Below are 27,785 nucleotides of genomic sequence, written 5' to 3'. Positions count from 1 at the left end.
GCTTCTGCGTTTTTATTTTTAATAGAAAAAAAGTATTCCAAATAATACAACAGGAAGTATCGAGTAAAGATGTCAAACAAAAAAAATGTGATCAGATCTGTGTCTCCACAGCAACCACACATCCTCCCCTTGAGCTAAGCCCTGTTTTGCTGCTTCAGTGCCCGAGTGTGTATGGATGTGTGTTAATGTGTGTGTGTATATGAACACTGAAACAAAACAGAAATACAGAGCTTGGCATAATACCTCTGAGTGATGCACATGAAAGTCTGCTGGTGAAATGAAAGGGGGATACGATGATGAGTGTTTGTCTGTGTGGTTTCTATGTACAAGCAGAGATGTTTTGAAATGAGAGTGTGTTGCCAAATGTACAATAAATTCCTCCATATATGTGCGTGCGTCCGCTAGGATCAGCTGTGTTATGGTATATGTCGGAGGACGGATTGGGTTGAGACACAGATGCTCTGAATTACGCAGCTTCAGTCTGCCTGCTGTGGTGATGAGGATGATGATAATGACATTGTTGATGATGATGATGATGATACACTACGAAGGAAGCCAAGAGTTAAACAAACTGAAGAAGGAACATCAGAAAAAGGGAGGAAAAAAAATAAGTGAACGAGTGGCTGCGGAACAGAATAAAAAATAAAAAACAAGGTCCTTGACTTTAGAAGGCAGGAGGAGTTTAGAGTTTCTAAATCACCAGCTCGCTCCCTACTCTCTCTTATTAAAATATCACAAAATTTCCCCTTTCTTCTCCACCTTCCCTCACCCGCCCTCTGCCCATTCTCTCAGTCCCTCGTGGCCCAGGCCGGCCTGGCTGTAGGTAGGCAGGTCGGAAAGTTCAGTGCAGATCCTGGTGGTGTTACGTAACTCCTTTGCCTTCACCATCTTTTCCTCCCAAGGCTTCCTTTCTTGTCCACGTGCGTGTCTCTCAGTCCTCCACACACACACACCCACCAGGACAACATTTGTCCTCACTGGGCCTCCTCCATATTTGGGAGTTCCATTTTTCCAATAGCAGGGGTTCTTTACTCAGGATTAGACAACAGAGGGACAGACGGACAGAAATGGAGGGATGAGGAGCTGCCGTCCCGCTCGAGGAAATGACTGTCTGACCAGACTGTGGCAAGTCCTTCCCTCCGTTCATAACGATGTGTGCCCATCTGTCGTCACGTTCTCCTCCATCTCCTCCCTCCTTTTATCTGTCTGTCCCTTCAACGCTCCACCACCTCCATCTGTGCGCTCAGGGGGCCTGAAGGGCTGAGGCGTTAAGAGAGGAGGGCTATAGTCTCTGAAGAAAGTGTTCTTTATCCCATTCTCTCTCCCTCGCTTTCTCCCATTTATACCTTTCATTCACTTTTTTTTAAAATACTATCTTTGCCATATGTTCATAAAATCACACACATGTTCATACCAACACATACAGTGTCCTGTTACATCACCGCCCCATTGGTCAAACATTGATTCAACTCTGTCTCTCAGTCACACATAAGCACATACGTATGCACACACACACGCACACACACACACACTTTATGAGGCTCTCAGCGAGGATGAATTCTGGGGGCCTCTGTGCTATGTCCCATCTTCCTCCTCCTCCTCCTCCGAACAGTAGTCTCGTCCCTGCAAAGACACAGATAAGAAATATTTGTTATAACCTGCAAAGTGCATCTTCTCTTATTTGTTCCAGTTAAGTATACGCAGTAATAACCTAGCCTACTTTAAACGACACTCTCTGAACTGTCTGCATGCAGCAAAACCCCCACGCACTTGTTACTCCAGTCACATTTAAACAAACCATCGTCTATTTGCAGGTACTCACATAGAAAATACTTGATGAGGCAGTAAAGTGCTGACAGGTGGGCTGTTATGTTGTTTTGTCTTCCATCAAGATGAGAATCTTACTTAACTGCTTCTCTTCCTCTCCAGAGCTCATCTAACAGCTCGCCTATAACTCTACACTCAGTCTCTCTTCATATATGGCTTTAAAACACAGCCTGCCTCAGTAGTACAATAGAAACTTGTAAATTGAATATGTTTGTGTTTTGGACTGTTGGAGATGTAGCTTTCAGAAATAATTGTTAGTTCCAGCCCAATTGCAAATTAACATTTAAAATGTTGAGAAATATGACTATTTCATGAATGGTGAAGCATTGTTTTAAATTTAACTGCCCCACAGTTGCTGCAACATTAAACCGCTGCTTACACATTCACACTCATCTTTAATAATAATGCGAATGTACAGCACTGTGAAAGGGTCATTATTTTGATGCTTTGAACCTGCATTCAATGATTTGTTGGTCACTAATGCAACAAGCTGTAATCACGACACAATGCAACACACTAAAACCATATTCACAGAGTTGACACATGTTCAGCAGATAAGCAACATTTAGATCATCATCAACATTCACTCTTATTTTTTGTCTTTCTGCCATTTGGTGCTGTACAGCAGAGGAGAACTGCCCAATGTGTTGAGAATTCTTGGTGAGTTTGTCAATATGAGTGACCAGTTTCACATTATATTATATTATATATTATATATATATATATATAATATACACAGATGTTTACATATATATATGTAAGTATAATTTGAATACAGGACCTTTACTTGTAACAGACAATATTGCCAGTTTACATACTTCAGTAACCACTTCTCTCACCACTGCTGAAAACCACTCTACCATTTCTACCATGGTAGAGTTAGAAAATGAAAGTAGCTCCCAAAGCAGAAGCCCACTGCTGTTTCACTCTGCAACCTAATACATAGTCAGAAACAACCAGTGAAGTGTCAGACAAAGAGTAATAAGTGCTCATCATCAGTGCAGCTATTACATGTTCCTCCCCCTCACACATGTGGGGCTGAGTGTTGAGCTTGTAAGCAGAACAAACACTGTAGACTAACGGATGCTGCTGCTGTTGTTGTTGCTGTTGTGCAGCCTGTCTCTTTAAATGTTGAGACCCAGCTGTTTCTTTAAATGCTCTGAGACCCATTCCCCTTCGCACCCCCCAAACCCCTTAAGAGTATGCAAACACACAGCCCACCCCGACCCCCTCTCACCTTCTCAATCTTCTCATCCAGCATCCTGAAAAATTCCTGCTGGCTCTCTGACGTGTGAATACTGGGAGAGAGAGAGAGAGAGAGAAAACAGAGAGCAGAGAAGGAGGGAGGGAGAGGAAGTTGGATGTTGGAAACGAGGAGGAGAAGGGAGGCAACAAATACATCATGAGAATTTTCCATTACACCCCCCACACAGCACAAATGCGCGCGCGCACACACGCGCACACACACACACACACACACACACACACACAATCCCCACTGCAGGCTGAGAACTCTGAGTTCGGACGCTGTGAAGGAATCTAAATAATTATTTTATAAAAAGTATTAACCCCGTCTCCCATCCAAACACTAAATACTCTGCAGCCTCCAGCAACCAGTATAGATATGTATACAAAGACACGCAGAGTATGAAGCTGGCCAGACACAAAACATCACTTACTCCACACATCATAATATTAACAATACTGATTTAAAGTTGGATCTTAATGGGTATTATCAAGGAACTGTTTATTAAAGGGTTAGATAAACCAAATTACTTTAACAGTACTGTGAAAATGAGCAGCTGACTATGACAAACAGGTAATTTAAAAAAAAAACTGCAAAGAGTGCGGCCAACGATCAACTTACTTGGACTTAATGTTTGCCCCAGCAACCTCCTTCTGCTGTTTGCCCCTGTACTGCACATTACTTTTCTCCTGAAAGACACACAAACGCACATCGTTAGTTCTCATTATCAGCTGGCAAAATGGGTAAAAAACAAACATCTCATATCAGCAAACAGCCTCAGCACTGAAAGCATACGTCACCAACTACCATACTGTAACCTGCACTGTTTACTCCCATCCATCAACACTCACTCTGCATTATGTGTTTGTGAATTCCTCTCTGAAAGGAAACATCTACAGTAATGACAAGTGTAAAGAGACAAATACTAGTCTGACCATATGTAGAAGTGACTGGAGATGACTTGGTTGTGTAAAAATGTGGTTTGGGTCTTCTAATAAAAAAAAAAAAACAGTAACTGTGACAAAAATTTAAAAAAAAAGAAAGCTGTTTGTTTTACTCAGGAGATATCAGGAATGAAAAGTCTTGTCTCGATCATTTTTGCCATCATCTTATTTACAACCAACAAATCTGCTGACACCTTTCTGCATGTAGCTTTCAGCTGAGTGTGAGTCGAACAACATTTTATCTGATGTTTACATAAAAATCCTTGATGCTGCTGGTGCTACATAGTGAGTTTCCGAGTATAAGAGGTGCTTCCCCTCTTGGTTACTGTGATATGTTGGCTGGGTATTGAGCTACAGTAATATAAATCAGTGGGAGTGTGACACTGCTTCTGTTTTTTAATCAGGATTTATAGTTACACAAGTTATTGTTTCACTGCTTGCCAGGACGCCAGGCAGACTGACCTGATTAACTGAACAAGCACACAGGATGTCACTTCACACTAACACACTTTTCACTCATTTAGTGTTGTTGATGAGGATGCACATAGGTATATTTTTAAAGGGTAAATGTGTCCGGATGTTGTTTTGAGAGACAGTCGAGCTATTTGACTCCACCAATATGTCAAACAGTAAGAAGGCTTTGCAGGACAGAGTCAAACCAACCAAGCAGTCAGCCCCCACATTCCACACACACCAGCATGTTGTCTCTACCTGCGTGTGAGGCACCATTGTGTGTGTGTGTGTGTTTGTGCACAGACATTGTGTATGTGGGGAATGTGAGGGCTGACAGAGCTGCCTTTGGACACACACACACACACACACACACACACACACACACACGTTCGCTTGAGCTGATGAACTGTCAGGAAAAGGTCTGTGTGCAGATGACGAGCTGTCAGCGGATGGGTTGATGTGTGTTTGTTTTTGTGTGTGTGTGTGTGTCTCACCAGGTTCTCCTGGTTGCGGGCATTCACCCGGTTTTCATCCCCTCTCATGTACTTCACCTCCTCCACTCCCTTCATCTTGTATTCATCTGAGGAGAGAAAGACGATTGGAGAGACAGCGACATGATTAAAGGAGGGACAGAGAGAGGCAAGAGAGAAATAAACAACATGTATTTATCAAACGACTCCCGGAAAAGAAACACTGACCAGATTCCCTTCATTCATCTTGCTATATATATATATAAAAAATATAAAAAATATAATCTGAAAGGTCAGAATAATTGAACCATGTAATTTTACTGCATCATATTAACATACCAATGACTATTCCATTGATTCACATTACAGGGGCTCCAAGGGTAATCTGATAAGTGAGACCTGACTCAGTGCTTTATAAAGTGGACATGACAGTTGAGGTATAAGTGGGAGGACACTAGTCATCTCCGGTACACTTTAGCTACAACAACTCGAAAAACAGAGAGACAGCGAGGGCGAGAGGAAATACACATGTATCGTGTAAGTGAAGTAAAAGAGGAGACAAGATGGTAAAAAGAAGAGGAGGGAACCGATAAGAGGGAGCAAGCTGGAGGGGATTAAAGATCAGTTGAACAGCTTCTAGTCTACATGGACAGCTTAGACAGTTAAGACAGTTAAGACAAGCTCAGTGGCAGTGAGAGTTGTAACACTTCTACAAGACTGCACAGCACCACCACGATCATCACCACCACCACCACCACCACCACCACCACGCCCTGCACTGAGCGTTCTCACTCACTGCTAAAAATAGAAACATTGACGAATAACTGAAGTTATTGAATTGCTGAAATGATTAATTTCTTATTAGTCCAGGTTTAAATATAATGCAATTTTAAATACAGTAAATATGTCTGATTGCCATAAAAGTAAATGAAGAATAGCTACAATGACCAGTGCCATATCAGAAGAGGGTCAACTAATCAATGAGCCCACAGAGGTGCAGAGTCTTTAATTGGGCAGACATAATTAGAACAAACAAATCACAAGCAAGCCAGTACAAGAAATTCAATATCATGCACTGATGCAATAAAACAAAGCTTCACTCATTTATCATGATTCATTTAATTGTGACTTTTAACTGTACATACTGTAGATTTTAGGGTTGCAACTAACCATTATTTTCATTATAGATTAACCTGTTGATTATTTTCTTCATTAATTGATTAGATGTTTGGTGTTGGTCTTAAAAATACTTTAATAATATTTTTTTTTCAATAGAGCTGAAAATGAATCAGCAATTATTTTGATTTCAAAAACCAAAAAGTTACCCATTTGATATTTTCAAATAATTGTTTCAGTTATTTTTCAGATAAAAATGCCCCAAATCTCTCTTCTTCCAGCTTCTCATGTGTCTACAGTTTTTCCTTTTTATATACACATTTAGTCAGAAAAACACATCACTGTGGCCTCTAAGAAATGTTTTCATAGACAGCTAACCAAAAGAGAAACCAGCAGTATAATTGACAATGACAATAATCATTAGTTGCAGATTTTTAATTTAATATTAATAAATGATAGCAACATTAATTTCATGATATACAGACATTCTCTACCGACGTCTCTTCAACACTGTGTTTGCCTTCCTGGTTGAAATGTTCAGGGCATTTGCTGTGTTGCAACCAATGACGCTTTTCATGATTTCATTGTTACAGTTCATTATTTCTACAAATGACCACTTCATCATTTAGTGAATAAAATGTCAGAAAATGGTGATCCCAATTCTTCATATTCCAAGGTGATGTTTTTAAATTGCTTGTTTTGACCAACCAACAGTGTAAAACTAAAAAAGATATTCAGGTTATAATCATAGAAAAACAGAGAAAAGACGTACATTCTCACATCTGATACATTTTCTATATACATAGTAAGCAAAAAGTGTACATCTTAGATAAATAATCACTGTTCTGCTTCATCGCTATTGCGTCATCATAATTTCACATCCATCAAATGTGATGTATTGTGTTTGAAAGGCACTAAATACTGCAAATACTGTTCAGATACTTCCAAATACCATTCAATATAATGCCCTCCACTACATCACTACCACTCACTACAACCTCAATTATAAACATAAAGTAGAATTATCACCGTTCTGAGCTTTGTAAATGCAGAACTTCTAGCACAGCTGTTGTGTTAGATTACATTGGATTATGAAGGTGCTTCTCATAAAGTGGCCAGTGAGTTTATAGAAGATAAAGAGTGACTTTAGACACAGCCTAATTCTTTCAGCGCCAAATGCATTAAGCCACAAAAAAAAGACCAAAAGCCAGAGGAAGAACCCCTCCTGGAATTTATACCAAGGTATCAAACTAAAACTTGGCAGTGATGTAAAGTGATATGATGTCTGAAAACTCAACATATAGCACCTTTTATTTCAGACTGAACCAACCTAACCTTGAGCGGAACAATACAATCACACCCGCATTTCTGCTGACTCCCTGGTTGTTGGACATTTAACTGATAAAGTACCCGTGACGTGACATAAACACAAACACACACACACACACACACACACACGTAAACGCCCTCAGTCGTATCTGTTGCACACTTTGTATTTTGCCCTCACTCTATCAGCAGTTGGCCTGTGCCCGGTTCGCTCCTCCCTCTGGGGCACACAATCCACCTCTCACCTGGATCACCTGGATCGCCTGTGTGTGTGTGTGTGTGTGTGTGTGTGTGTGTGTGTGTGTGTGTTTGATCACCTGTGTTTTCTACATCTCATCACTATCGAGCCAAACATGGGCTTCACTTGTCAGATGAACGCGGCTGATTTGAAATGACTTGGAAGAGAGAAAGCTGGCAGAGATTAAGAGAAACAGAAGGAGAGGACGAGAGAAACAAATGTTGGCTACTTTTCTGCTGTTTGTCTCAGGAATGTAAACGAGTCAGAGCAAAGCGGCTCCTGTCTGAACATGCCGACACACACACACACACACACACACACAGAGATACGCACAAGCGTTTTTTTAACACTACACAGGCTCACCGAGGTAAGATCTGCTCTGTAAACATGCAGCATATACAGTGCTGGAGCAGGAAACAAAATTAAGAGCCACTTCCTCTGCTCTCCTGCATATTACAGGGGCAATCCACATAAATTTCAAGCTATATAATCTGTAACTTGATTGGTGGATGCAGACAAATAGGAAGTGGTAAAATTAGCTGCTGCTGTGGGCTGTGTAAATAAATGTGAATGGACATTTCCAAGCAGCAATTGCGAAAAATGTCATTTTATAATTTGGGTGAGCTTCGGTCTCACTGAGCTTAATGTGACGTGCATAGATAGATGAAAGTGACCCAGCTTCATCACATCAAGACTCATCATATCATAGACTGTGCTTCAATTTAGATAGGATCAAGAACTGGTCATGCTGTGTGAGTGTGTGTGTGTGTGTGTATGTGTGTGTGTGTGTGTGTGTGTGTGTATGTCATTGTCACGAGAAATGACAAGGGTGTTTCGTCACGGCGATGCCGGGCTCGATTTAGGAGAGAGGGAGGGCAACCATCTGAGAGAGAAAGATGAAAGGGAAGAACTATTTTGAGAAGCTGTGATTTTTGTGATGTGGACATATTTCTCATCTCTGATTAGAGGCTGCGCCACTGCGCTGACCTTAAAGTACCGACACTGACTACGTGTGCATAAGTGTGTGTGTGTGTGTGTGTGTGTGTGTGCGTGCGTGCGCACGTTTCTATTTCAGATAGCAGCGCTGTGTCTTTGAATCAGCACGTTTATCATTTTATGCAACTGCAGTGCTCGTATGGGTGTGAGTCATTTAAATAGCCTTCTTTGGGTGTGTGTGTATGTGTGTGTGTGTGTGTGTGTCCTGTGGCTATGTCACTATGTCCTTCCTGCTGTTTGTCCTCCCTCTCGGCCAGTCTGGCTCGAGGCCATCACCAGCCTAGCCATGACATTTACACCTGAATACAAAGTCACACACACACACACACACACACAAAATACAACTAACAACCAGTTAAGAAATATATAAAGAAATGCTCTAGCCTACTGCTGACTGAGATGTAATGATGAAAACTGACTGATCTGAAAAGACATATTGAATTTTTTTTCATTTCTGTTACTGTGATGCCAATTTCAAGCCATTGCTGGAACTAAACTATTAAAATTGCTGCTGACCCCCTGAAAGTTTTTCATGACCCACTGAAAAGCAACTAATACAATCACCTGAAAGAAAAATCTGATTCACTGACAATCAGACTTTTCTGTACCTGTAGTCCGACTACATTTAAAATGATACATGACATGCACATGTGAACAAACAGCCTCCAATTGCAAGCAGCAAGAGTCATCTCATTAGCTTAATGTTGCAGAAAGTTCAGTGAATTATCTTGTGATTATAGATGATAAAACACAATTGCAATTTACAGACGCTCTAAATGTGTCTCAAAACTATCAGACAGAGACGGACACTTCTGTACTTCTGCACTATGAAGAGTAGACTGACCTCTGCTCTGTGATGGCGACAGGGCCGTGGATTGATGATGTTAGCATGGATTGGCTGCATTAACTATTGATTTCATGTGTGGACCTCAGGTGCATTCAATAAGCCACAGATGTCACATGGGACATGGTGGTGATTTTCAGGACTTGATCTTTTCAATGAACTTTAACTGTGCAGTCACATTTCAGAGAGGTCTCTCTCTCGTTAGCGCATACAAATCACAAACCAGACTCGCAACAGTCAGACAGGAGAGGGAGAACATGTCCTATTAGGCCCGTACACAGAAACAAATACATGAGGCATGCTGGGTTCAGAGCACCACGGACCAGTTCAAGTAAAGGAAGGGAATTGAAAATACAAAAAAAGTAAATATAAAAAAGGTGTGTGCCAATATGTATTAAGAATGTCTGAATGGGAAAGTAGTCTCAGACTTTTAGACCCCCCATTTTTATATAGAGCTCCATGTACGTGCATGTTGTGTTGTTATGTGCATTTAAGAGATGGATGCACATTCTTTTTCAATTCAGACTGTGCAGAATTTTTTTCAGGGACGCCATGCTCCACAGTCACACTGTTCCTAGTGTGACCACAGTCTGATCATTTAAGCGCTGCTCTCTCACTTCCTGCATCCACATTTATCCTTCCAGCTCAAGGTCACTACCTTCAGGTCACTATCTGCACCTCTATTTCTGTACTGCCTACACATGCAACACACAGACACTGTGTTTGTTGTGACTTCAGTGTTTCATTTATGTTTCCAGTTTCTCAAGGAAGAAGAGAGAATTCTCTGAAAAGTGGTACATGATTATATTTCCAAGGACTGAGCTCCAATTCATCGGTGAGATGAAGACAGTATGACTGAAGTGACAGCATTTCTTTGAACTGCTAATGAACCGAAGAAATATCTGTAACCTAAACAACATTCCTGTTATTGTCTCTACATTTGTGTCATGTTTCCACACACACACACACACACACACACACACTGCAAATTGTCAGTCAGTAACATCAGATCAAGTCTGTTGGTAGGACAGACCCTTACACCACTCAGCTGTACTGCCGCCACAACACAACAGCTAACACAAACAGTGAAATCTGCACCGCCACCGTGTTCTGTGTATATGTTAGGGTGCCACGTCTACTTGCATACACTCATGCAGCACCACATAACGCTATCTACACTCCAATCTCCTCCGACTGTGATAATTGCAGACATCAATTGCATGATGTTGTGGAGAGTGTTGCTATTTTCCCTCGTCGTCCTTCAGTGTTTGTGTAATGGAGCTCAGCCTTTTCCGGTTATTGTGCGAGAGCGACCAAGAGAGGAGGATGGTGGTGGTGGTGGGGGGGGGGGGTTAGTGGCCGGAGTCTGGCAGAGCGGGCAGCTAGAATATCTGGGACAAACACACACAGGCACGCACACTCAGGCACGCATACAAATACACACAAGGACAGACTGACTGGCAGACAATCTGTTGGAGGCGGATCAAGAAGGGTTCACTGTCTGACTGAATGCATTGATACACACACAAAATATACACAAATACATATGTGAGCATGTACACACACACACACACAGACATCCACAGTCTACTGGGGGTATATTTATGTGTGTGCAGGCTGAGTGGCCAAACTTTTCCGCCTCAATCATGAGAAGTGCACCGGATGCAGTGAGCCAGTTTGACTGGGGTTAGAAAGGGCTCTGACTTAAGTGGGAAAGAATGACTACACAGTGATGTGATGCAATACAGTAGAGAGGAGCTAGAAGTGCAGAAGAAACAAAGATAAGAGTGGATGAAGATAGGATGAAGAAAAAAAAAAATCGGGGCTAATCCACGCTATCCGGGTCAGCAGTCGCTTTTGTCACAGACACACAGACACGCACACACAGGCTGATGAGCTCAAACAGTAGTCTGGTCCACACTGGATTCCCCCTCTAACCAACTGCCAGAGAAAGCGAGGGATAGCATGGGAGGAAGAGGGAGGAAGGAGGTGAAAGGACACAAGGTTCTGACCTAATGTTGTGCCAGAGATGAGAGGAAAAGAGCTGGAGAGAAGAAAAACTGGGAGATGAAGGCAGGAAGAGATGGGGGAAGGGGAGGGGGGACAGACACCCAAAATAGAGAGACAGAGAGAGAGAGTGAAGGAGTACGAGGCCTTGAGCAGGGGAAGGGAAGAAGAGATCTAAACGAGACGGAGAAGTTGAGGAGAGAAAAAAAAAAAGAGCAGCAGTGTCAACACAGCGTCATTCTCCCTCCCTCTCTTTCTCTCTCAAGGAACACGCTACACTCCTCCTATCACTTTCTCTCTCTCTCTCCTGCCTCATTCTGTTGCTCCTTAAAAGACGACAAGGGAAACAAGACGTGAGAGCGGAGATATGAGAGGGGAACGTGTCGGAGAGAGAACAGAAGGGACGAGGAAGAGCAGGGAGTCAAGAGTGAGGTCGCAGAGAGGGAGAGGCTGAACAGGAGGGAGGGAAAAGGGTCAAAGAGAGAAAGGGACAACAGAGAGAGAGAGAGAAAGGGACGACAGCGAGACAGCGAGAGAGAGAGACAGAGAGAGAGAGAGAGAGAGAGAGAGAGAACCTCCTGTGGATCATCATCTGCCACCACTATCCGCCCGTGTGCAGTTATACCAGAGTGTTGCTCCTAATTCTTAATCGCCATTAATCCCTCAGCCGCCCATCAGCGCTCTCATCATGTCTCTGGCTCTCACTCTCATTTCAGTCCCTCATTGCACAACAGTCTGCCAGTTCTAATTGAAGCCGGGGGTGCAGCTAACGATCGTATTCATCACGATTCCTTGGTTATCAGTTCATTGATTAATTATTTAGTCTATAAAATTACATTTCATTGATGTAGAGCATGGTTTTGTGCAAAGCAACTTCCATTTTTGCCATGTCATGGTTGAGTAACTCAGGATACTAGATGACATATAAACAGGAGGAGCTGGGAATCAAACCACCAACCCTAACCCTACAATTAATGGGTGAGCCGCTCCACCACCTGAGCTACACCCACGTAAAAAAAATGTCAGAACATTGTAGAAAGATCAACAATTTCTGACCAAAACTCTAATACAGAACAAGAGAGAGAGAGAGAGAGAGAGAGAGAGAGAGAGAGAGAGAGAGAGAGAGAGAGAGAGAGAGAGAGAGAGAGAGATGCAACAGATTATAACTCAAATAGCTTTTAGAGTTGAAAGTATTCAGTATTTCGCAACGAAAAAGAATGATTAAAATATATGTTTTCATAGAAATTTGAAATTCTGTTTTCAGCAGAAATGTGTTTCCTTTCCTCTTTTTTTTTCTTCTATATCTCATTACTCAAAACTCATCACATTTATTTTACTTCCCCTTGAAGGGTCTTAACCCCAGTTGGAAACCACTGGAGTCATCAATTAACAGGTTTCTACAGCGTCCACTCAGACTGTTAAAGACCTAACATACCAGCCATTATCAAAGTATGATGGAGAGCAGTTGGAACAATGAAGGCCTTGAATTATTTATTATTATATCACATTTTTTAGTACCTCATAGCAAGGTGTAACAATAATTCCTAATGGCTGAATTAATTAAATTAACATGACCTGGACTTGGATAAGCGGCAGGAAATAGATAGATGGATTAATCAGTGAAAATGGAGTTTAATAATAATAATAATAATAATAATAATAATAATAATAATCATAATCATAATAATAATAAGTTTTAGCTAAAATCTTGACTTGTCCAGTGGGAACTGCTTTAGTGAGCAGTAGTGACAACGTTTTGGATTTTGCTGACTGAAATAGATTTTTAAATGAATGTCTGAGACCTTGTGGTGGGGAAACAGAATTTGATGCTTTTTAAAACTTGATTCAATAATAACAAAATTCTCAACTGTTTTCTTATCTCTTTCTTCTACCTTCTCTCTCTAATCTCAGCTTTTCTGTCCATTCCTCTCAATTTCTTTCTCTCTCCACATCTACAAACTAAAATATTAAAGACACACGACACCTGAGTGAGCAGCCTCACAAACTCGTTACTTCCTCTCTCTCTTCCATGTATGTCAACATGGATGACCACCATAAAACTGCAGTGTTGACAGTTACTGTCTGAAATGGAGAACTTAAAACTCTGCCAGAGGACTATGAGCTATAATGAAGAGAATATATTGTAAGGGCAGACAGGGCAATGGGTCCACACTGAGCAATTAACTGAGTGAAATGGAGCTGTGAAGCTTTTATTGACATCCCTGCGTGTGTGTGTGTGTGTGTGTGTGTGTGTGTGTGTGTGTAAACTGACCGGTGAAGAGGTCTCCATTGCTGTAGGCCTTGCCGCGTCCCTCCTCATCGTTGGGCACGGCCGACACCTGCTTGGCCGAGGTGCAGCCCATGGCCTCACACTCTGAAGCCTCTCCTCATCGCACTCACACCTGAGTAAAAACAGAAGAGAGCAGACTTTTTTATAAGCAAGACAAACATAATAAAATGAACACTGCGATTGTGTTTTTACAGTGTGCCATGCAGATGTCATTTATCAGAAGTACTGTATTGTTTGTTTACTCGTGGTAAGTGTCAAACAAACCAGCTCCGTCAACGTGAAAATGCTTTGTGCAATGTTTTCTCACAGCTCAACAGCTTTTGAGACTTTGCTTCTCCTGTCTGTTCAACGCTATCGACCGCAAACTGTTGGAAATGCCTCAGAGCAGGGTGTTATAAAAGCAATACCGACTTTCTTAGAAATACAAATTTAGTAACAGACGTTATCTCACACCGGGTGCTCAGAGCCACAAATATAACAAAAAAGACTGACAAAGAGGGCATTTATATGAAAATTTAACAGACGATGACTTCACCCTCTTTTAGGCTTTAACATAACCACCATTATTACATGTGGAGAGCAGAAGCAGCAGGGTGGCCCAGTGCATGAATAGATCACATGACCTAGTTGGAAACAGGGCTGTCATTTATGATTTTCATTAATATATTCAAATATCAGACAGTTGATTATTTATATTTCATTATATAAAGCTATTTGGTTATTTTTCTAGCTTTTATATTCATTGTTTTTAGGATTCACATCACAAAACCTCCTACTGCAACTAAAGTAAAAGAAGTTGTTGTACAGGGAAAAAAGGTCAATTGTCAGCTGTGTGATCTAAAATGAAGAAAAGCAGGAAACACTCACATTTTTTATAGTCTGAAACCTAAAAATATTTATTTCTATTTGATAAATTACACAATGATTACATTTTTTGGTAGCATCAAAATAAAGTACTGCAAAGCTTTCCACATATTGTGTTGATTCATTGTTCATATATCAATTTTGATTATTGCAAGAAAGAAATGAATAAAATTGATGAATCTGTCAGTCAGATCATTTCCTCTTGTGGCTCTTAATCTGCCCTGTTGAATTGTCCGTGAACCAATCAGATATCTCTGCACATCAGAGGGGTGGGAGCAAAAGAAACTTGACAGTTATTCAGAAAAGAGGAAAGTGAGACCCTCCCACCCAGCAGGGCAGCTGACATGAGGCTGTAGATATTAACTGTCAGTCAATCACATGCACTGTCAGTGAAGGCCTCGCACACTGTCAGACACATTACACTATAGATAGTCTCCATGTCACTCACACACGCCATATGCTGTCATTGAAGGAGCCCATCTGACTGCTGCCAGTTACCAAAATGGAGACAGACACACACACACACACACACACACACACACACACACACACACATACATACACACAAAAAGGCAGGCAATGATTACCCATCACCGAAATGTAATCTTCCGTGCTGGTACACAAAACGAGAGTGGGAGGAGGTGTCAGATGAAGAAGAGTGGAGAGGCTTGTTGGACAGAATGGAAACACTGAAGAGACAGAAAAGACAAAGAAAGGGAGGGAAGTAGGTGGGTTGAGATGATGGGGGGGGACAGGGGTGAAGTAAAAGGATGGAAAATGGGTGGGATAGAAAGAGACCAGAGAGGAGGAAAACAAGTGCAGAGCTTCAAAAGAGCACAAACCGCCCCTCCTCCCTCTCCTTCAGTGATCCTCGCAGCGTTTGAAGTTGACAGGAGGCCAGTGTTTACTCCTGTGTTTAGGCTGAGGCTCACCGTCCTCCGTCTCGCTGGACACGACTCAAAGAGGCAGGTGGACAGAGACCAGGGAGTGGCAGTAAGATTTGTAAGACTGTACAGTTGGATTGAGGCTTACTGTTGTAGCTGTGGGTGTCACTCCTAACTGGTAATAATAAGATGACACACAGCAGGTTACGGCTGAGATTTGGGAACGTACTTACATACAAAAGGGGAAAAGGAACATGAGCAATCATACGGGTTTCGAGGTTGGGAAAGAGGGATTATTATAACAAGTAATTCAGATGTGCTCACTTTCATTTTCGCTTTCTTCTAAAGGAGGTTTAGTAATGTTGCTACACTGTTGGCTTGTTTATAACCTGCTTGACTGTCTGATAACTTGTTTCTTTCCCTGTTGGACTTTGTTGTAGGGCTGTCACCACTCCCAGATCTCACTTATTAACTTTTTTCCCCTCTAATCTATTCAAACTACCATTCAAATGTGCATAAATGTAATACTTGATCAGCGCTGCAACTATGGATTATTTTCTTGATGAATCAATTTGGTTATAAGATGTGAGAAAATAGTGAAAAATGGCTGTTATAATTTCTTAGAGCTCCAGGAGATGTCTTCAAATGTCTCTTTTTGTCTGAGTTCAAAATCCAAAGATATTCAGTTTACTATCATGTATGACAAAAAAAAAAGCTTCAAATTCTCACATTTGAGAAGCTGCAACAAGTAGCTAAATATTTAGCATTTTTCCTTAATAAATGACTAAATGCTCTGCCACACTGATTTACTGCATGCTCTGTTGTCCTATCAATAAACTATAGGCAGCTGTTGTTCTCTTTCCTAATGAAAAGATCATGACACGTCTCTATCTGAGAAGTAATGTCTGGAAGCACTTTGGATTCAACACCACAGACGGAGCAATAGTGAATTAACATGAGCCTCTTTGCTGCCCTTTAAACATGCCGCTGCCTTCCAGTAACGTTACCATGACAACAAATATCGAGTCACCTGTTCGCTTATCACTTATCAATTCTCCCGTTTCCTTGATACTTGAATAAGAGTCAAGTACAATGTTATTACTGATAGAACAGGTGACCAAAACTATAGAAGACCCAGGTTTTGACGAATAATCCTGTAATGCTGCTTTAAATGTGAGTGTGTGAGGTGTGTGAATGTGTGTGTGTGTGTGTATATATGAGGTGTGTGTATGTTCAGGATAAAGGAATTTGTATATAAATCTCTTTCTCAGCTCTTCAGGTAAAATGACAATAATCTCCGGAGCCTGAGCAGAGTTTACACATGAATTTCTCAAAAGGGCCTGCAGGTGAGAGGTGGTTTTACCTAGGAGGAGGACAAGATCAAACACACACACACACACACACACACACACACACACATACGCACAGCTGGGAAATCTCAATGCAGTCTGAGACGCGTCTTTGCCAAGAGACACTGGCTGCGAACTTTCAAAAATAATCTCATCCAGCATAATCTGCCTCCTGACAGCTTCGTTTAAATGAGGATCCTGCGCTAAACAGCATGAAGTGTGTACCTGGAAACCCTGCCACAGGGGTGCGTGTTACCTGCCAGAGAACACAGTGAAGCAGAGAAGTAAAGAAGCCACTGTGGAGCTACTGTACAGAGGAAAAAGACGAAGGAAAAAAAAGAAAGAGAGACATAGAGAGAGCGAGAGACAGAGACAGAGACATAGACAGAGCGAGAGACAGAGAGACAGAGAGACAGAGAGAGAGAGAGGGAGAGAGAGAGAGAGATTTGAGTGAGAACATTTGAGTCTCTCTTAACTCCGGGTTATTAGTGCAGAGCTGAAGTGAATATTAGATTAGCAAAGCGCAAGGACTCCCCTCTCTAACCACTGAAGCAACCGTATAGAGAAATGTGAGCAGCCTTGATAGATTTTAAATTTCAAAGGGTCTCCACTGTCTGGGCAGCATCTGTGTGAAAGGCTTTGATTTGTGTGTACTGAAACATCAAATTGTGAGAAGGAGCAGGCTAAAAATAGGCCTAGTAGTCCCAGAGCTATTGTTGTGTGGAGGGATAATGCTAGGCTGTATGAATCTGTGAGCCAAGCTGCTATTACATGGGCTACACATATGAGCCACAGCTAGTAGACAGACTATTACCAAGCCAAATACATGTATAAATAAATAACAGTGAGGTCTGTAATAAAGCAATAGACACAGGGTTCATTTGGTGATTAGTGAGAGAATTAGTTGTGTTGAACACAAACAAAAATCCATCACTGAGGGTTTTTTTGGGGGGTAGTGGTGCTTGATTGGGGAGTTGACTGACGAAAGATGCACACTGTTGCATTTGGCTCCATGTTTTGATTAAAAAAAAAAAGAAAAATCAGCACTTTCATGACCATCCAATCCAAACTACTTCTCTGAAATGTTCAGTTTTCATCCTAAAATCAGTGGTTCCCATTCTGAGAGGCTCACAAGATTATTACCAGAGCAGGAAACAAGAAGAAAACAAACTTCTGCTACACAAAACTCAAGTTTATTTTTTTTAGGTTTTTTGGTTTTGTTTCTTGTCAAATACTCAACTCACTCCCCATGTAGATGTGTGCCACTCTTTTGCATCCACATACTAGCTTTTTGCATGTGTGTCCAACTTTGGCAACTGCAGCTGGAATCAAAACACACGAGCCCGAGCTCTACCCAATGAGCCGCTCGGTGCCACATGCGAGACCGCAGCGGGGCGTTGCTCGGTGTTGATTTAACCCACAGGACAGCTGGACTGTGCTCCTCCGAGTTTTGCCTACACCGCTGTAGACGTTCAAGTGTGTCAACAGGACAAACTTAGTCTGGCAAGTCAGCTAAGATCCTCACACCAACTGTCTCCTTCTGACTCACACACACACACACACACACACACACAAACACACATACACACACACACATATACACAAGCTGAGCCAACTTGATCTGATAAACATCCAATTTCTGAAGGGGATAAGAGTTCTTAATACTAACTGGCACACAAACACTCCGGGATTCATACGACTCGCTCCAGATGCTTATCATCCATCGCGGGCACACTAGCCAAAGCAAAGTAGTAGCCTAATTTAGAGATAAAAATAATGTTATGATGTCAGCTCACAGGGCTTGCGTCATTTCAAGCTGAACTTGCGCCAGATTTGGCAGAGAGCCTCATGTCGATGTTTCACCCTGCAAGCGATCTTAAATATGTCAACACAATAATATAGTTGAAGTCTCGGCAACACAAAAGGTCTCTAACTCTTTTTAAATACACGGTAAATAATAAAACCCTTAATATGAATACGGTTTGGCAAACACGCAGACTCGCCCGTGTCTGCATACCTGGAGGTGGGACGTGACCTACTCTCAGTTGTGTGAATAAGCCTCCTTTAGAAGTCAGTTTGTCAAAGGAGGAACTCGAAAAAAGGACTGTGGATTGAGATGTGAGCGTACACGCTTGCTTAAACACACAGTGCGCACACAGGCTGAGCAGTGTGCAGTCAATGCTGCTAAGGTTTCTCAAACAGCAGACTGTGCCAGAGGCAGAGAGAGCAACCACAGAGCCTGAAAAACTGGCTGGACAAAAGTGAAAGAGAGAGAGAAGAATACTAGTACTACTTTTTTTTTTTTTTTTTTTTTTTTTAAAGGGAGGCATGGAGCAGGTTATTTTCTGTATGGCATTGATTGCTGTCTGAGTTTTATCAGTCCACATCATAAAGCTGCTGTAACAGGACAGGAGTGCCCGGCTGTGATTCAGCTTCCTGGAAAGAAAAGAGATTTGAAAGCCAGGGAAGGGAAGTGATGACTTCAGCTGCGGTAAAAGCCACAGGGAGACTCAGAACGGCGGGGCAGGTCTTTCAGTAAACCCACCTGTGACAGCGCAGAGATTCACACCCTGCTTCATCATGATGCACTGCTTAGTGCTGAGTCGTGCTCTGAGGCTCTGTGTTCAATTGAAGTGAACTGAGCTAGTCAGTGAATTGTTATATGTTATCGGTGCTCTTTGCTCATCTGTGAGTCAAACAGGACTGAGTATCATGTTTACCCAAAGAATCTCATCTCATGATCCAATTAGATAAACAACAGTCACACTAAATAAATATACTGTATATGGCCTGGTGGCACTGTTTGAAATAGTGTATCTGCTGTGTTTTACCTCATAAAAATATATCAAGATTTATGATATGACTCTTTTTTAAGTGAGGTATCCTACCTCTGCTATGAAACATTACAAGAAACCTAAAATGGGGTTGACAAATGTGATTATGCATATGACAGCAGGACAGATATTTCACTAAATCACATTACATATATAGTACTGTGCAAATGTTTTAGGCACTTTAGATGTTTAGAGTCTTCTCCATAATGCAATATCGTCATGCCAGCATCTGATTGGTCCCATATTTATTTTGCAGCATGACAACGACCCTAAACATCTCCCCTGACAACAAGGAGTCCTTTAACAGATGTACTGCCTCCTTCCACAGAACCCTGGATCTCAATATCATGGAGTCAGTTTGGGATCACATGAAGAGACAGAAGCAACTGAGACAATTAAATCCACTGAACTGCAGTAACTTCTCCAAGATGCAGGAACAACCAACCTCAAAAGAACCTTCAAAAAACTGTGTGCAAGTGTACCAAAGAGAATTAGTTGTGTTTTTAAAGGCAAAGCATGCTTCCATCAAATATTGATTTAATTTAAGCTTCTTTTGTTTACTGCCCTTTGAATGAAGTTAGCAGATGAATGAGAAGTATTCATGACATTGTTTTTGAAGCATCCTCACATTAGTGCTTAAAACTTAGGCACAATACTGCATATTAATATTTACCCATCAAAATGACCTCTATAGAAGCTTTTCTCTACATGGCCCATCCCTAATATAAAATGTCCAAACCATTCAATTGTGACCGTATTTATTTGTATTATGTTTATCCTCTGTTGTGGTATTCTTTCATATCATAAAGCAAAAATAAATAATACTAATAATAATAATCATAAAAAAATAATAATAAAAAAAGCACTTTATTGACCCCTGTAAGTGACTGTTCATGGATTAAATCACACGACAAGAACGAGACAGTTGAGACATTTTGACTTGTCACAGCAGTAAAAGCAGAAGTGTTACTAATAACAAACCATTGTTCAGCTCTATTCAAGTGTCCCAGTAACTATGACAGTGTGACAGTGAGCCAGCATGCACAGGATCAGGACCCTGAAACTGAAGCAGCTAAATGGAATTCAGCCAAAGGCCTACCAGTGACCCAGAGATATTAAAGTGATAGCGACCACAGTATGAACTGAATGGCAAGATCAACGACAGCTGACAAATATATACTGTACATCATCGCACGGCATATATTGTGCATATTACTCAACAGTGATGCAGCTGCAGACACTTCCCACTGATGGCTAACCTAACAAACTGAACAGTATGTTTGCCTCTTACAGTAAAAGCAATCTAAATTACATACCTGAAAGCAACTTCACGACACGAAAACGGTGGAGAGTCACTGCTGTGTTTCTTTGCCTCTCTCCTCCGTGACAGAGCAGAGTTTCAGCACAACTCCTGGGCCAACGCGCCATAATATTTACTCTAGCCAGGCAGCAAATGCTGCACCTCTCCTCCTGTCCCAGTTTAAGCACTCCATCAGTCTGACAAGCCCGGGAAGTCGTGCCAACGCACACAGGCGAGTGGACAGTGAAGGTTTCTCCTGAGTGGTGTGGTGTTGCTTAAAAGTGTGCGTCTCTGTTGTCAGTGTCACTGCCTGCTGTTGTGTGAGAAGGGGCTCTTTCCTCTTTCCTCACTGTTATAATGAGGCTGACAAGTGGTCAAAGAGGGTACGGGGAGGGGGGGGGGGTTGCTACACACAGGAGCTCCTCTGTTCTGTTGGCCTTGTGACTGACAATGAAAGACATATTGCACATAGCTACAACATGTGCTGGTATGGTGTGGTAAGACAGTTGAGTTGTTACATACATACTGTTTACTTTGGCAGAAGGCCTTTATGTCTAGGCCCATAAAAAACAGTTGAGTCGAAATATAGACGTCTGCATTGCTCTTACCATTTCCTGTCACTACTGTACTCTAATTCACATATGGCCTACTGTTTTTATAGAGCTACAGTATATTGCTACAGGTATACCTAAACCAAACCACAAGGGATTGCTCTACCCAATACACACTAGGATAAAATATCTCCTCCAAGGCCCATTAATGGCTGGAGTTTGTACACCTCAATCCTCGAGAGCCAGGTGAATTCAAAGAGCAAAAGCTCATTTTATTCCCTCCAATACTCCTCTGTTCAGCCGTTTCCAGTCGGGAGGTAAAAGCAGGTCAGAGTCCAAGGTGACTGGTTGGTAAAGAGAAGGATCAAAAGGGTGAAAAAGTGGGAAGAAATGTTCCAGCAATATCATGACTTCCTCCTGTGAAAGACTGACATTAAAGATTCAAACTCCTCAGAGGGAGAATAAAACTACAGCATCAGGTGGGTCATTAATAGCTTTTAAGTGATAAAGTTTAACTCTTCTATCAACCAGTCTGCAAAGTGCTTTGGCCAACCTTTGATATGAGAACTTGTTCTATTCTTAAGATGTATTTAAAAAGGTACGTTTGGTTTTAGCAGCACCTGCGGTTTTTTTGTCACGGCTTCAGTTCCTCAAAAGTGAAACAGCTGCTTCTAAATGTTCATGTTGGGCTTATAAAGAGGACAGCATTATGGTTGGTTTTCCCATCATTGCATTGACATATTCAAGTTCAGTATGCGTGTGCCTGCTCATCAAATCCACTAACAGACAGTTGCACATGGCTGTGTGGTTGCACACAATAGATCTTTACTTCTCCAACACAGCAGCCACACAAGGTCAAACATGTTTATGTTTTCTCTTCCAAATCCATCTGAATTGCTAACACACCAACCGGCAAAATAAAAGAATACCGGCATTAATATTCATTTGAAATTACCACAGCTGAAAAAACAAATAAATATCAATCTATGCCTAATTGGCGAACATGCTGCAGGATAATTGGCAACGCCGTTCCGGATGTGTGTCTGGGTGTGAATGAAACACATTGAGATGTTTGCCTGCTGTAGTCCTTCACCAACAACCAGCTGCAGATGAGCCTGTATTTCATGTCTCAACATAGCTGGTGTGATCGCCACAATGTTATTCTTTCAGATGCAAACCAGTGCTTTTACTCATCTATTGTCCAGCACAGTGGTACCCTCACTACAGCAAGGACGCCTTTCATTCAACGGGCCCTTCATCAGTTTTTAATCATGTGTCCAAGAGACAAATGACAGCCAACATGAGCTTATGATGCTTCACAATTAGCTGACATTATTGTGTGAAATGGTTGAAACCTTTATCGGAATATTAATTGGGATATTTCCCTCTATTCATATTAGTCCCAAAATTGCAAATGTATGCAAAATCATATAACAGGGTTTTGTCCAGGAAATGGTTGTGCCAAGGTGGTGAGCCACACAAGTCCTGACACATCTCATTTCATCAAAAGTTTACTTCATTCATTAAAAGTATTATGTTTATGGTCATCTTTTCCCTAAAGATTCATGTTTTATTATGTTAAAGCAGGTGGTCGAGGTGAAGTGGTGCACTTTTATGCATTACAAGAGACCAAACTCAACAGAAAGTGATTTGTGTTTTGTTTTCAAATGACAGCTTGCCTCAAACTCATTCATTTGGTACATTAGAAATTTAAAGAGGGCCTGCAACTCATGATTGTATTAATTATTGATTAATCTGTCGATTATCTTCTTGTTTAAATTATTAACGCTTTGGATTAGTTGTTAGTCATACAACAGTGAACAATGCTCATCACAATTTCCACAGGTGCCCGGGGTGACATTTTCAAATCGCTTGTTATGTATGTCTACAACATCAAAATATTTTGTTTTATATAATATGGGGGGGGGGGGGGGGACAGCAAATCTTCAGAAAAAAGGAACTGACAATAATGAATGTTTGCAATTGATTGAAAAAAAATGATTTAAATGAATGAATGAATTATCACTAATCAATTAGCTGTTTCAGAAGTCTGAAAAGTAGCCATTCGACAGAAAGTTAATCGGCAGCTATATTTCTGTAAACAGCTGATCATTTCAGTCATTTTAAAAGCCAAAACATTTGGAGGTTCTTCTCAAACTTTGAGGACTTGATGCCTCGGATTTTGAATCCTGCAGGAACAAACTATTTGAATATTGACCCTGGGCTGTGGGCCTTCCCATTACTTTCTGACATTTTAAATAGAAAATGCTGAATTGACTAATTGACAAAATAACCAGCACTGTTTCATCACAATATGACTCTCAAAGTTGATGAATAAGAACACTACAGTAGATGATTCTGTAATTTCTAATCTGTCTATAAAAAAGCAATGTTGATGCATCAAGCAGCATAAAGACTTTGTTTAATTCCTCCTGCAATGCCATATTGTGTGAAAAGCAACTAATGTTACACAGAAACATCTAAATACTGCATAAAGTAATAAGCTCTTGTAGTTTGTGCACATGGGAACTATGAAGTAACTCAATCACTGCACACACATTGTATTTTCAAGGCTATCTGATCCAAGACAGTTAGTAATGCTTGAAGTTATTTTACATTTCCCTAGCTTCATATTAAATGTAAGGGGCTTTTATTGAAGGTTGAACACTCCATTTGTCTTCTCACATCAATCTAACTGAGGATTTATCGTTATCAAGGAACGGGCCTGCAGTGATCCAATCAGAGACCACTTTATCTACGGTGGAGGTGGGAAACAGATTCATTCTAGGAAAAATGATGGGAAAAATCTGTGCAGAGATCCACACAGCGCTTCAGAGTGAACATAGGAGTAAGAATGAGAGATAAGAGGGGCGGGGATGGCAAGCTAAATCACTACTGAACCCTCCTTGTCCCAACCCAACTGGACTCTGAACACAAACTGCACTGTAAACACAGTCAGGGACACAGATATGTTGCTTTATCATGTGACACAAAGCATGCATGTGGACTAAAGGCTGCACGACCGACCCCCTCTGACTCAAAGTGAGCAGTAAGGAGGTAGACCAATGGGAGGAAATAGCCTATGTCCACTGATCTGCACGTCAGCTGCAATGCAGACACACACACACACACACAAACACGTGTGTACGACCCAGACAACAAAGCAGGCGATAAGGTGACAAAAATGCAGTTTTTCGGGGTTTCATGCTGCAACATTTACTGCTTAGGCTTTGATTATTCAGTCAGATAGACAAACTGATAGGCCAGCAAGCCGATCAGTCAAAGTGACACACACACAGGAGCCAGAGAGATCGTGTTGTGCTGGCCTAGTGCTTTCTGCACCGCAATATAGACTACCTCATCACACCTGACAGCATGAGCACTCCCACAGACAGAGCACAAACTTGAAGTAAAGAGACGGTCACGGGAACTCCTTTCCACACCCACACACAAACACTGACAGACACAGAAGACATCCTGGTAACCATGGAAACCCTCCACCTACTCACACGGTGACATCACAGGTGTTGCATCATGACCCAAACAGAGCCCCAAACAATCACCTAAACTATACTGTTAATCAGCTCAAGGTGAAGAGGCCACGGATGGACAGGCTGGAGGGACGGGGTGAGGGGTGGGGGGGGGTATGTGTGATGATGATAATAGTGATGATGATTGAGGGGGACGAAGAAGAAAGAGAAGGACTAATAATAGATCCTCCCGCCTCTGAGAAAGAGACGGAGTGAAAGAGAAAAGAGTGAGGAGGAATGAGACTGTCTCTTCTGATAACCAACGGAACCAAAAGCCATATGTGAGCAACGTCTCATAAGCACGTACACACAAACTCTTACACACACACACACATACACACACACACAGTCTGTGAGATAAGTAAGCGAGGGAGGGGCAGGAGAGAAAAGCAGATGGAGGCAGATAGATGAAGACGGACAGATAAATCAAGAGTAAAGCAGGGGAGGGGGACTTGCAACATCCACTCACAGGATTGCTAACCTATATACTGTAGCCCTGATGTAAGCTGCTGGTGACAGGGGGGTATGCGCCACAACCCCCCGCCACACCAACCTACTTTCACACCAGGGCAGCCACCTAATGGATGTAAAGGTGATGTAATGGTTGATCGCAGGCTAAAATCTACAGTAGCTAGTGGCCTTATGGGACACTTAAACACAGTGTCCAGGAAGGTATTCAGGAACTTCTTGAGCCCCTTTTGGCAATGTGATGTTTTTTAATAATGTCTGAGGAAGTGAGGAAGGATGCATTTGAAATAGACTCAGGCTAACTTTTACCTAATGAGCTGCAAATGAGCCTATATATCAAATCTAATTCTGGCCACTGTGACTTATCCTAATATTATCCAGCAGCTCCTGTCTTCCCTCTGAGGCAGACACATTGCTACATACAGTAATGCAGCTGCCTTCAGTGGTTTCTAACGTTACTCTCCTCTCACAGCAGACTATATGTGAGCTGGGAGGCAGCACATCAGCAGCAGGGGCAGCAGGAGCTCCTGGCCTTGGCCACAGAGCTATCCCCTGTGCTGTCCTGTCCTGGGGGCTTGCAGAGCTGCAGCTCGGCTCAACAGCTGTGTCCAGCTGCGCTACAGGGAGACACTGGGCGCTTTGTTCCCCACAGGGGGGAGGCAGGCAGAGTTGAGGGCAGAGAGGCAGTGCAAACGGTCTCAGTGTATGTACACATAGTTTCATTTCTACAAAAGGTTAACGGCATGTAGCCTCTCTGTCAGCCCAGGTCCGACTTCCCCTCTGTTTGAGTGTTTCTCCAAAGACAAACGGCCTTCCAGCAGCAGCAGCAGCGGCGGCGGCGGCGGCTCCAGCAGCAGACAGACGGAGGGAGAGGGAGCAGCGGGACAGGGTGGCACAACCAACCAGGATGTGTGGAAAATTTGAAAATGCGCTGAGCCAACGTTGTTCAAGCAGTGCGAGCACATTCACACACTCAAAAAAAAATACGAGAAACGTACACAATCTCCTTCGAGTCCTCCTGTGTTTTAGCTGCCAGGAATAGCTGAGATAAAGCTGCGTTTAATCCCCCCTCCACCCGACATCAAAACATCGACACAGGCTGATGAGAAGCCCCGTGTGTGCAGGAAGGAGAGCGCCGGGTAATCACGGTACTCTCAGGAAGCAACAACAAAAGAGAGGAGTAAAGAGAGAAAGAAAGCACGAGCAGGGACGTGCTTTTTTTCTCTACTGAAGGATACACGACACCTCTGGGAGACAATTAACGAGCGATACACGCTGGTACTTACTCAGATGAACCGGTGCAGCTCGGTCCACTGGAGGTTTAGCCGGTCGGTCTTCCGGCTGCGTCGGGCGGGATCTGCGCTATGGAGACAGGAGAGCTCAGAGCCTGGAGGACTGAGCGTAAACTGTGGCTTGCGTCATTTCACCAGGATGCCACTATTGCGCGCAGCAATGCAGCCATCTTGCTGAGGAGTGCCCCAGCAACTCACCAATCACTGCCGGACCCTGAGCTGCTTCCTTATTGTGGCTCCCAGAAATGAAAAGGAACTGCTGGTATTTATGCAGACCAAACATTTACTATACATCAGTTATGTTTTCATATTTTCCCCCTTCATATAAAGATGTTTGCAACTTTAATGCAATAGTGGGAAGAAGATAAGTACAAGTAATTATGCTACTTTACTCAACTACATGTATAAATATTGTACTTTTACACTTGTGTTATTATAGGCCACTATTATATATTGTCAATATTTTAATTTTTGATATTTTACTTGTATCATATTTTGATTGTAAAGCACTTGTAACTTTGTTTTAAAAGGTGCTATATAAAGTTATTATTAGTAGTAATAGTGAGAAGTGACCACATAGAAAATAATGCATTGTAAAAAATTAAGCTACCAAACTACACATTAAGTAGTTATATAAGCTCCACCTAATACTGTTTTAAATCATCAATAATGACAATAATAATAATCCAATATGATATACAGTGATATAACACTATGATAGTATTGCTACTTATATTTGTGTACTTTTACTTAACACTTTGAATGTTGCAGGATTTATACATTTCCACACCTGTGTATTTCAGTCTTTTAGAATATTTATTTTTATCATTATACTAATCCCTATCCTTATTTAGTTATTATTGTTGTATTCTATTCTGTGTATTGCTATTGCAGATTTATCCCTAAGGATTATTCAGTATGTACTGTACCTTGTAATGTAATTTCACAGTATTATC

The 27,785-nt window shown here is 41.8% G+C and overlaps 1 protein-coding gene across 1 annotated transcript; it reads right to left on the bottom strand.

The window, feature by feature from the left end:
- On the bottom strand, positions 1–27,057 carry zgc:92140 (uncharacterized protein LOC447854 homolog). Its single transcript, XM_053322588.1, has 6 exons — positions 26,824–27,057; positions 13,740–13,869; positions 4,965–5,050; positions 3,695–3,762; positions 3,065–3,125; positions 1–1,623 (listed from the first exon to the last, which is right to left on the bottom strand). The coding sequence occupies exons 2-6, from the start codon at positions 13,828–13,830 to the stop codon at positions 1,576–1,578; spliced, it is 354 nt and encodes a 117-aa protein (XP_053178563.1). The 5' UTR covers positions 13,831–13,869; positions 26,824–27,057; the 3' UTR covers positions 1–1,575.
- Positions 27,058–27,785: the final 728 nt, after the last annotated feature.

Source organism: Scomber japonicus, chromosome 7 (genome assembly GCF_027409825.1).
Source record: "Scomber japonicus isolate fScoJap1 chromosome 7, fScoJap1.pri, whole genome shotgun sequence".
NCBI lineage: Eukaryota > Metazoa > Chordata > Actinopteri > Scombriformes > Scombridae > Scomber > Scomber japonicus.
Note: the sequence above shows the minus strand (reverse complement) of the source record. Positions and strands in the feature narration are given on the sequence as shown.

Bases quoted from the DNA above. Each gene is read 5' to 3' on its own strand.
- zgc:92140 (XM_053322588.1), bottom strand. From the start codon at position 13,830: ATGGGCTGCACCTCGGCCAAGCAGGTGTCGGCCGTGCCCAACGATGAG. The intron at 5,051-13,739 runs GTCAGTTTACAC...TTCTCTCCTCAG, and splicing joins CAATGGAGACCTCTTCACCG to ATGAATACAAGATGAAGGGA. The intron at 3,126-3,694 runs GTAAGTTGATCG...TCTCTCTCCCAG, and splicing joins GGGGCAAACATTAAGTCCAA to TATTCACACGTCAGAGAGCC.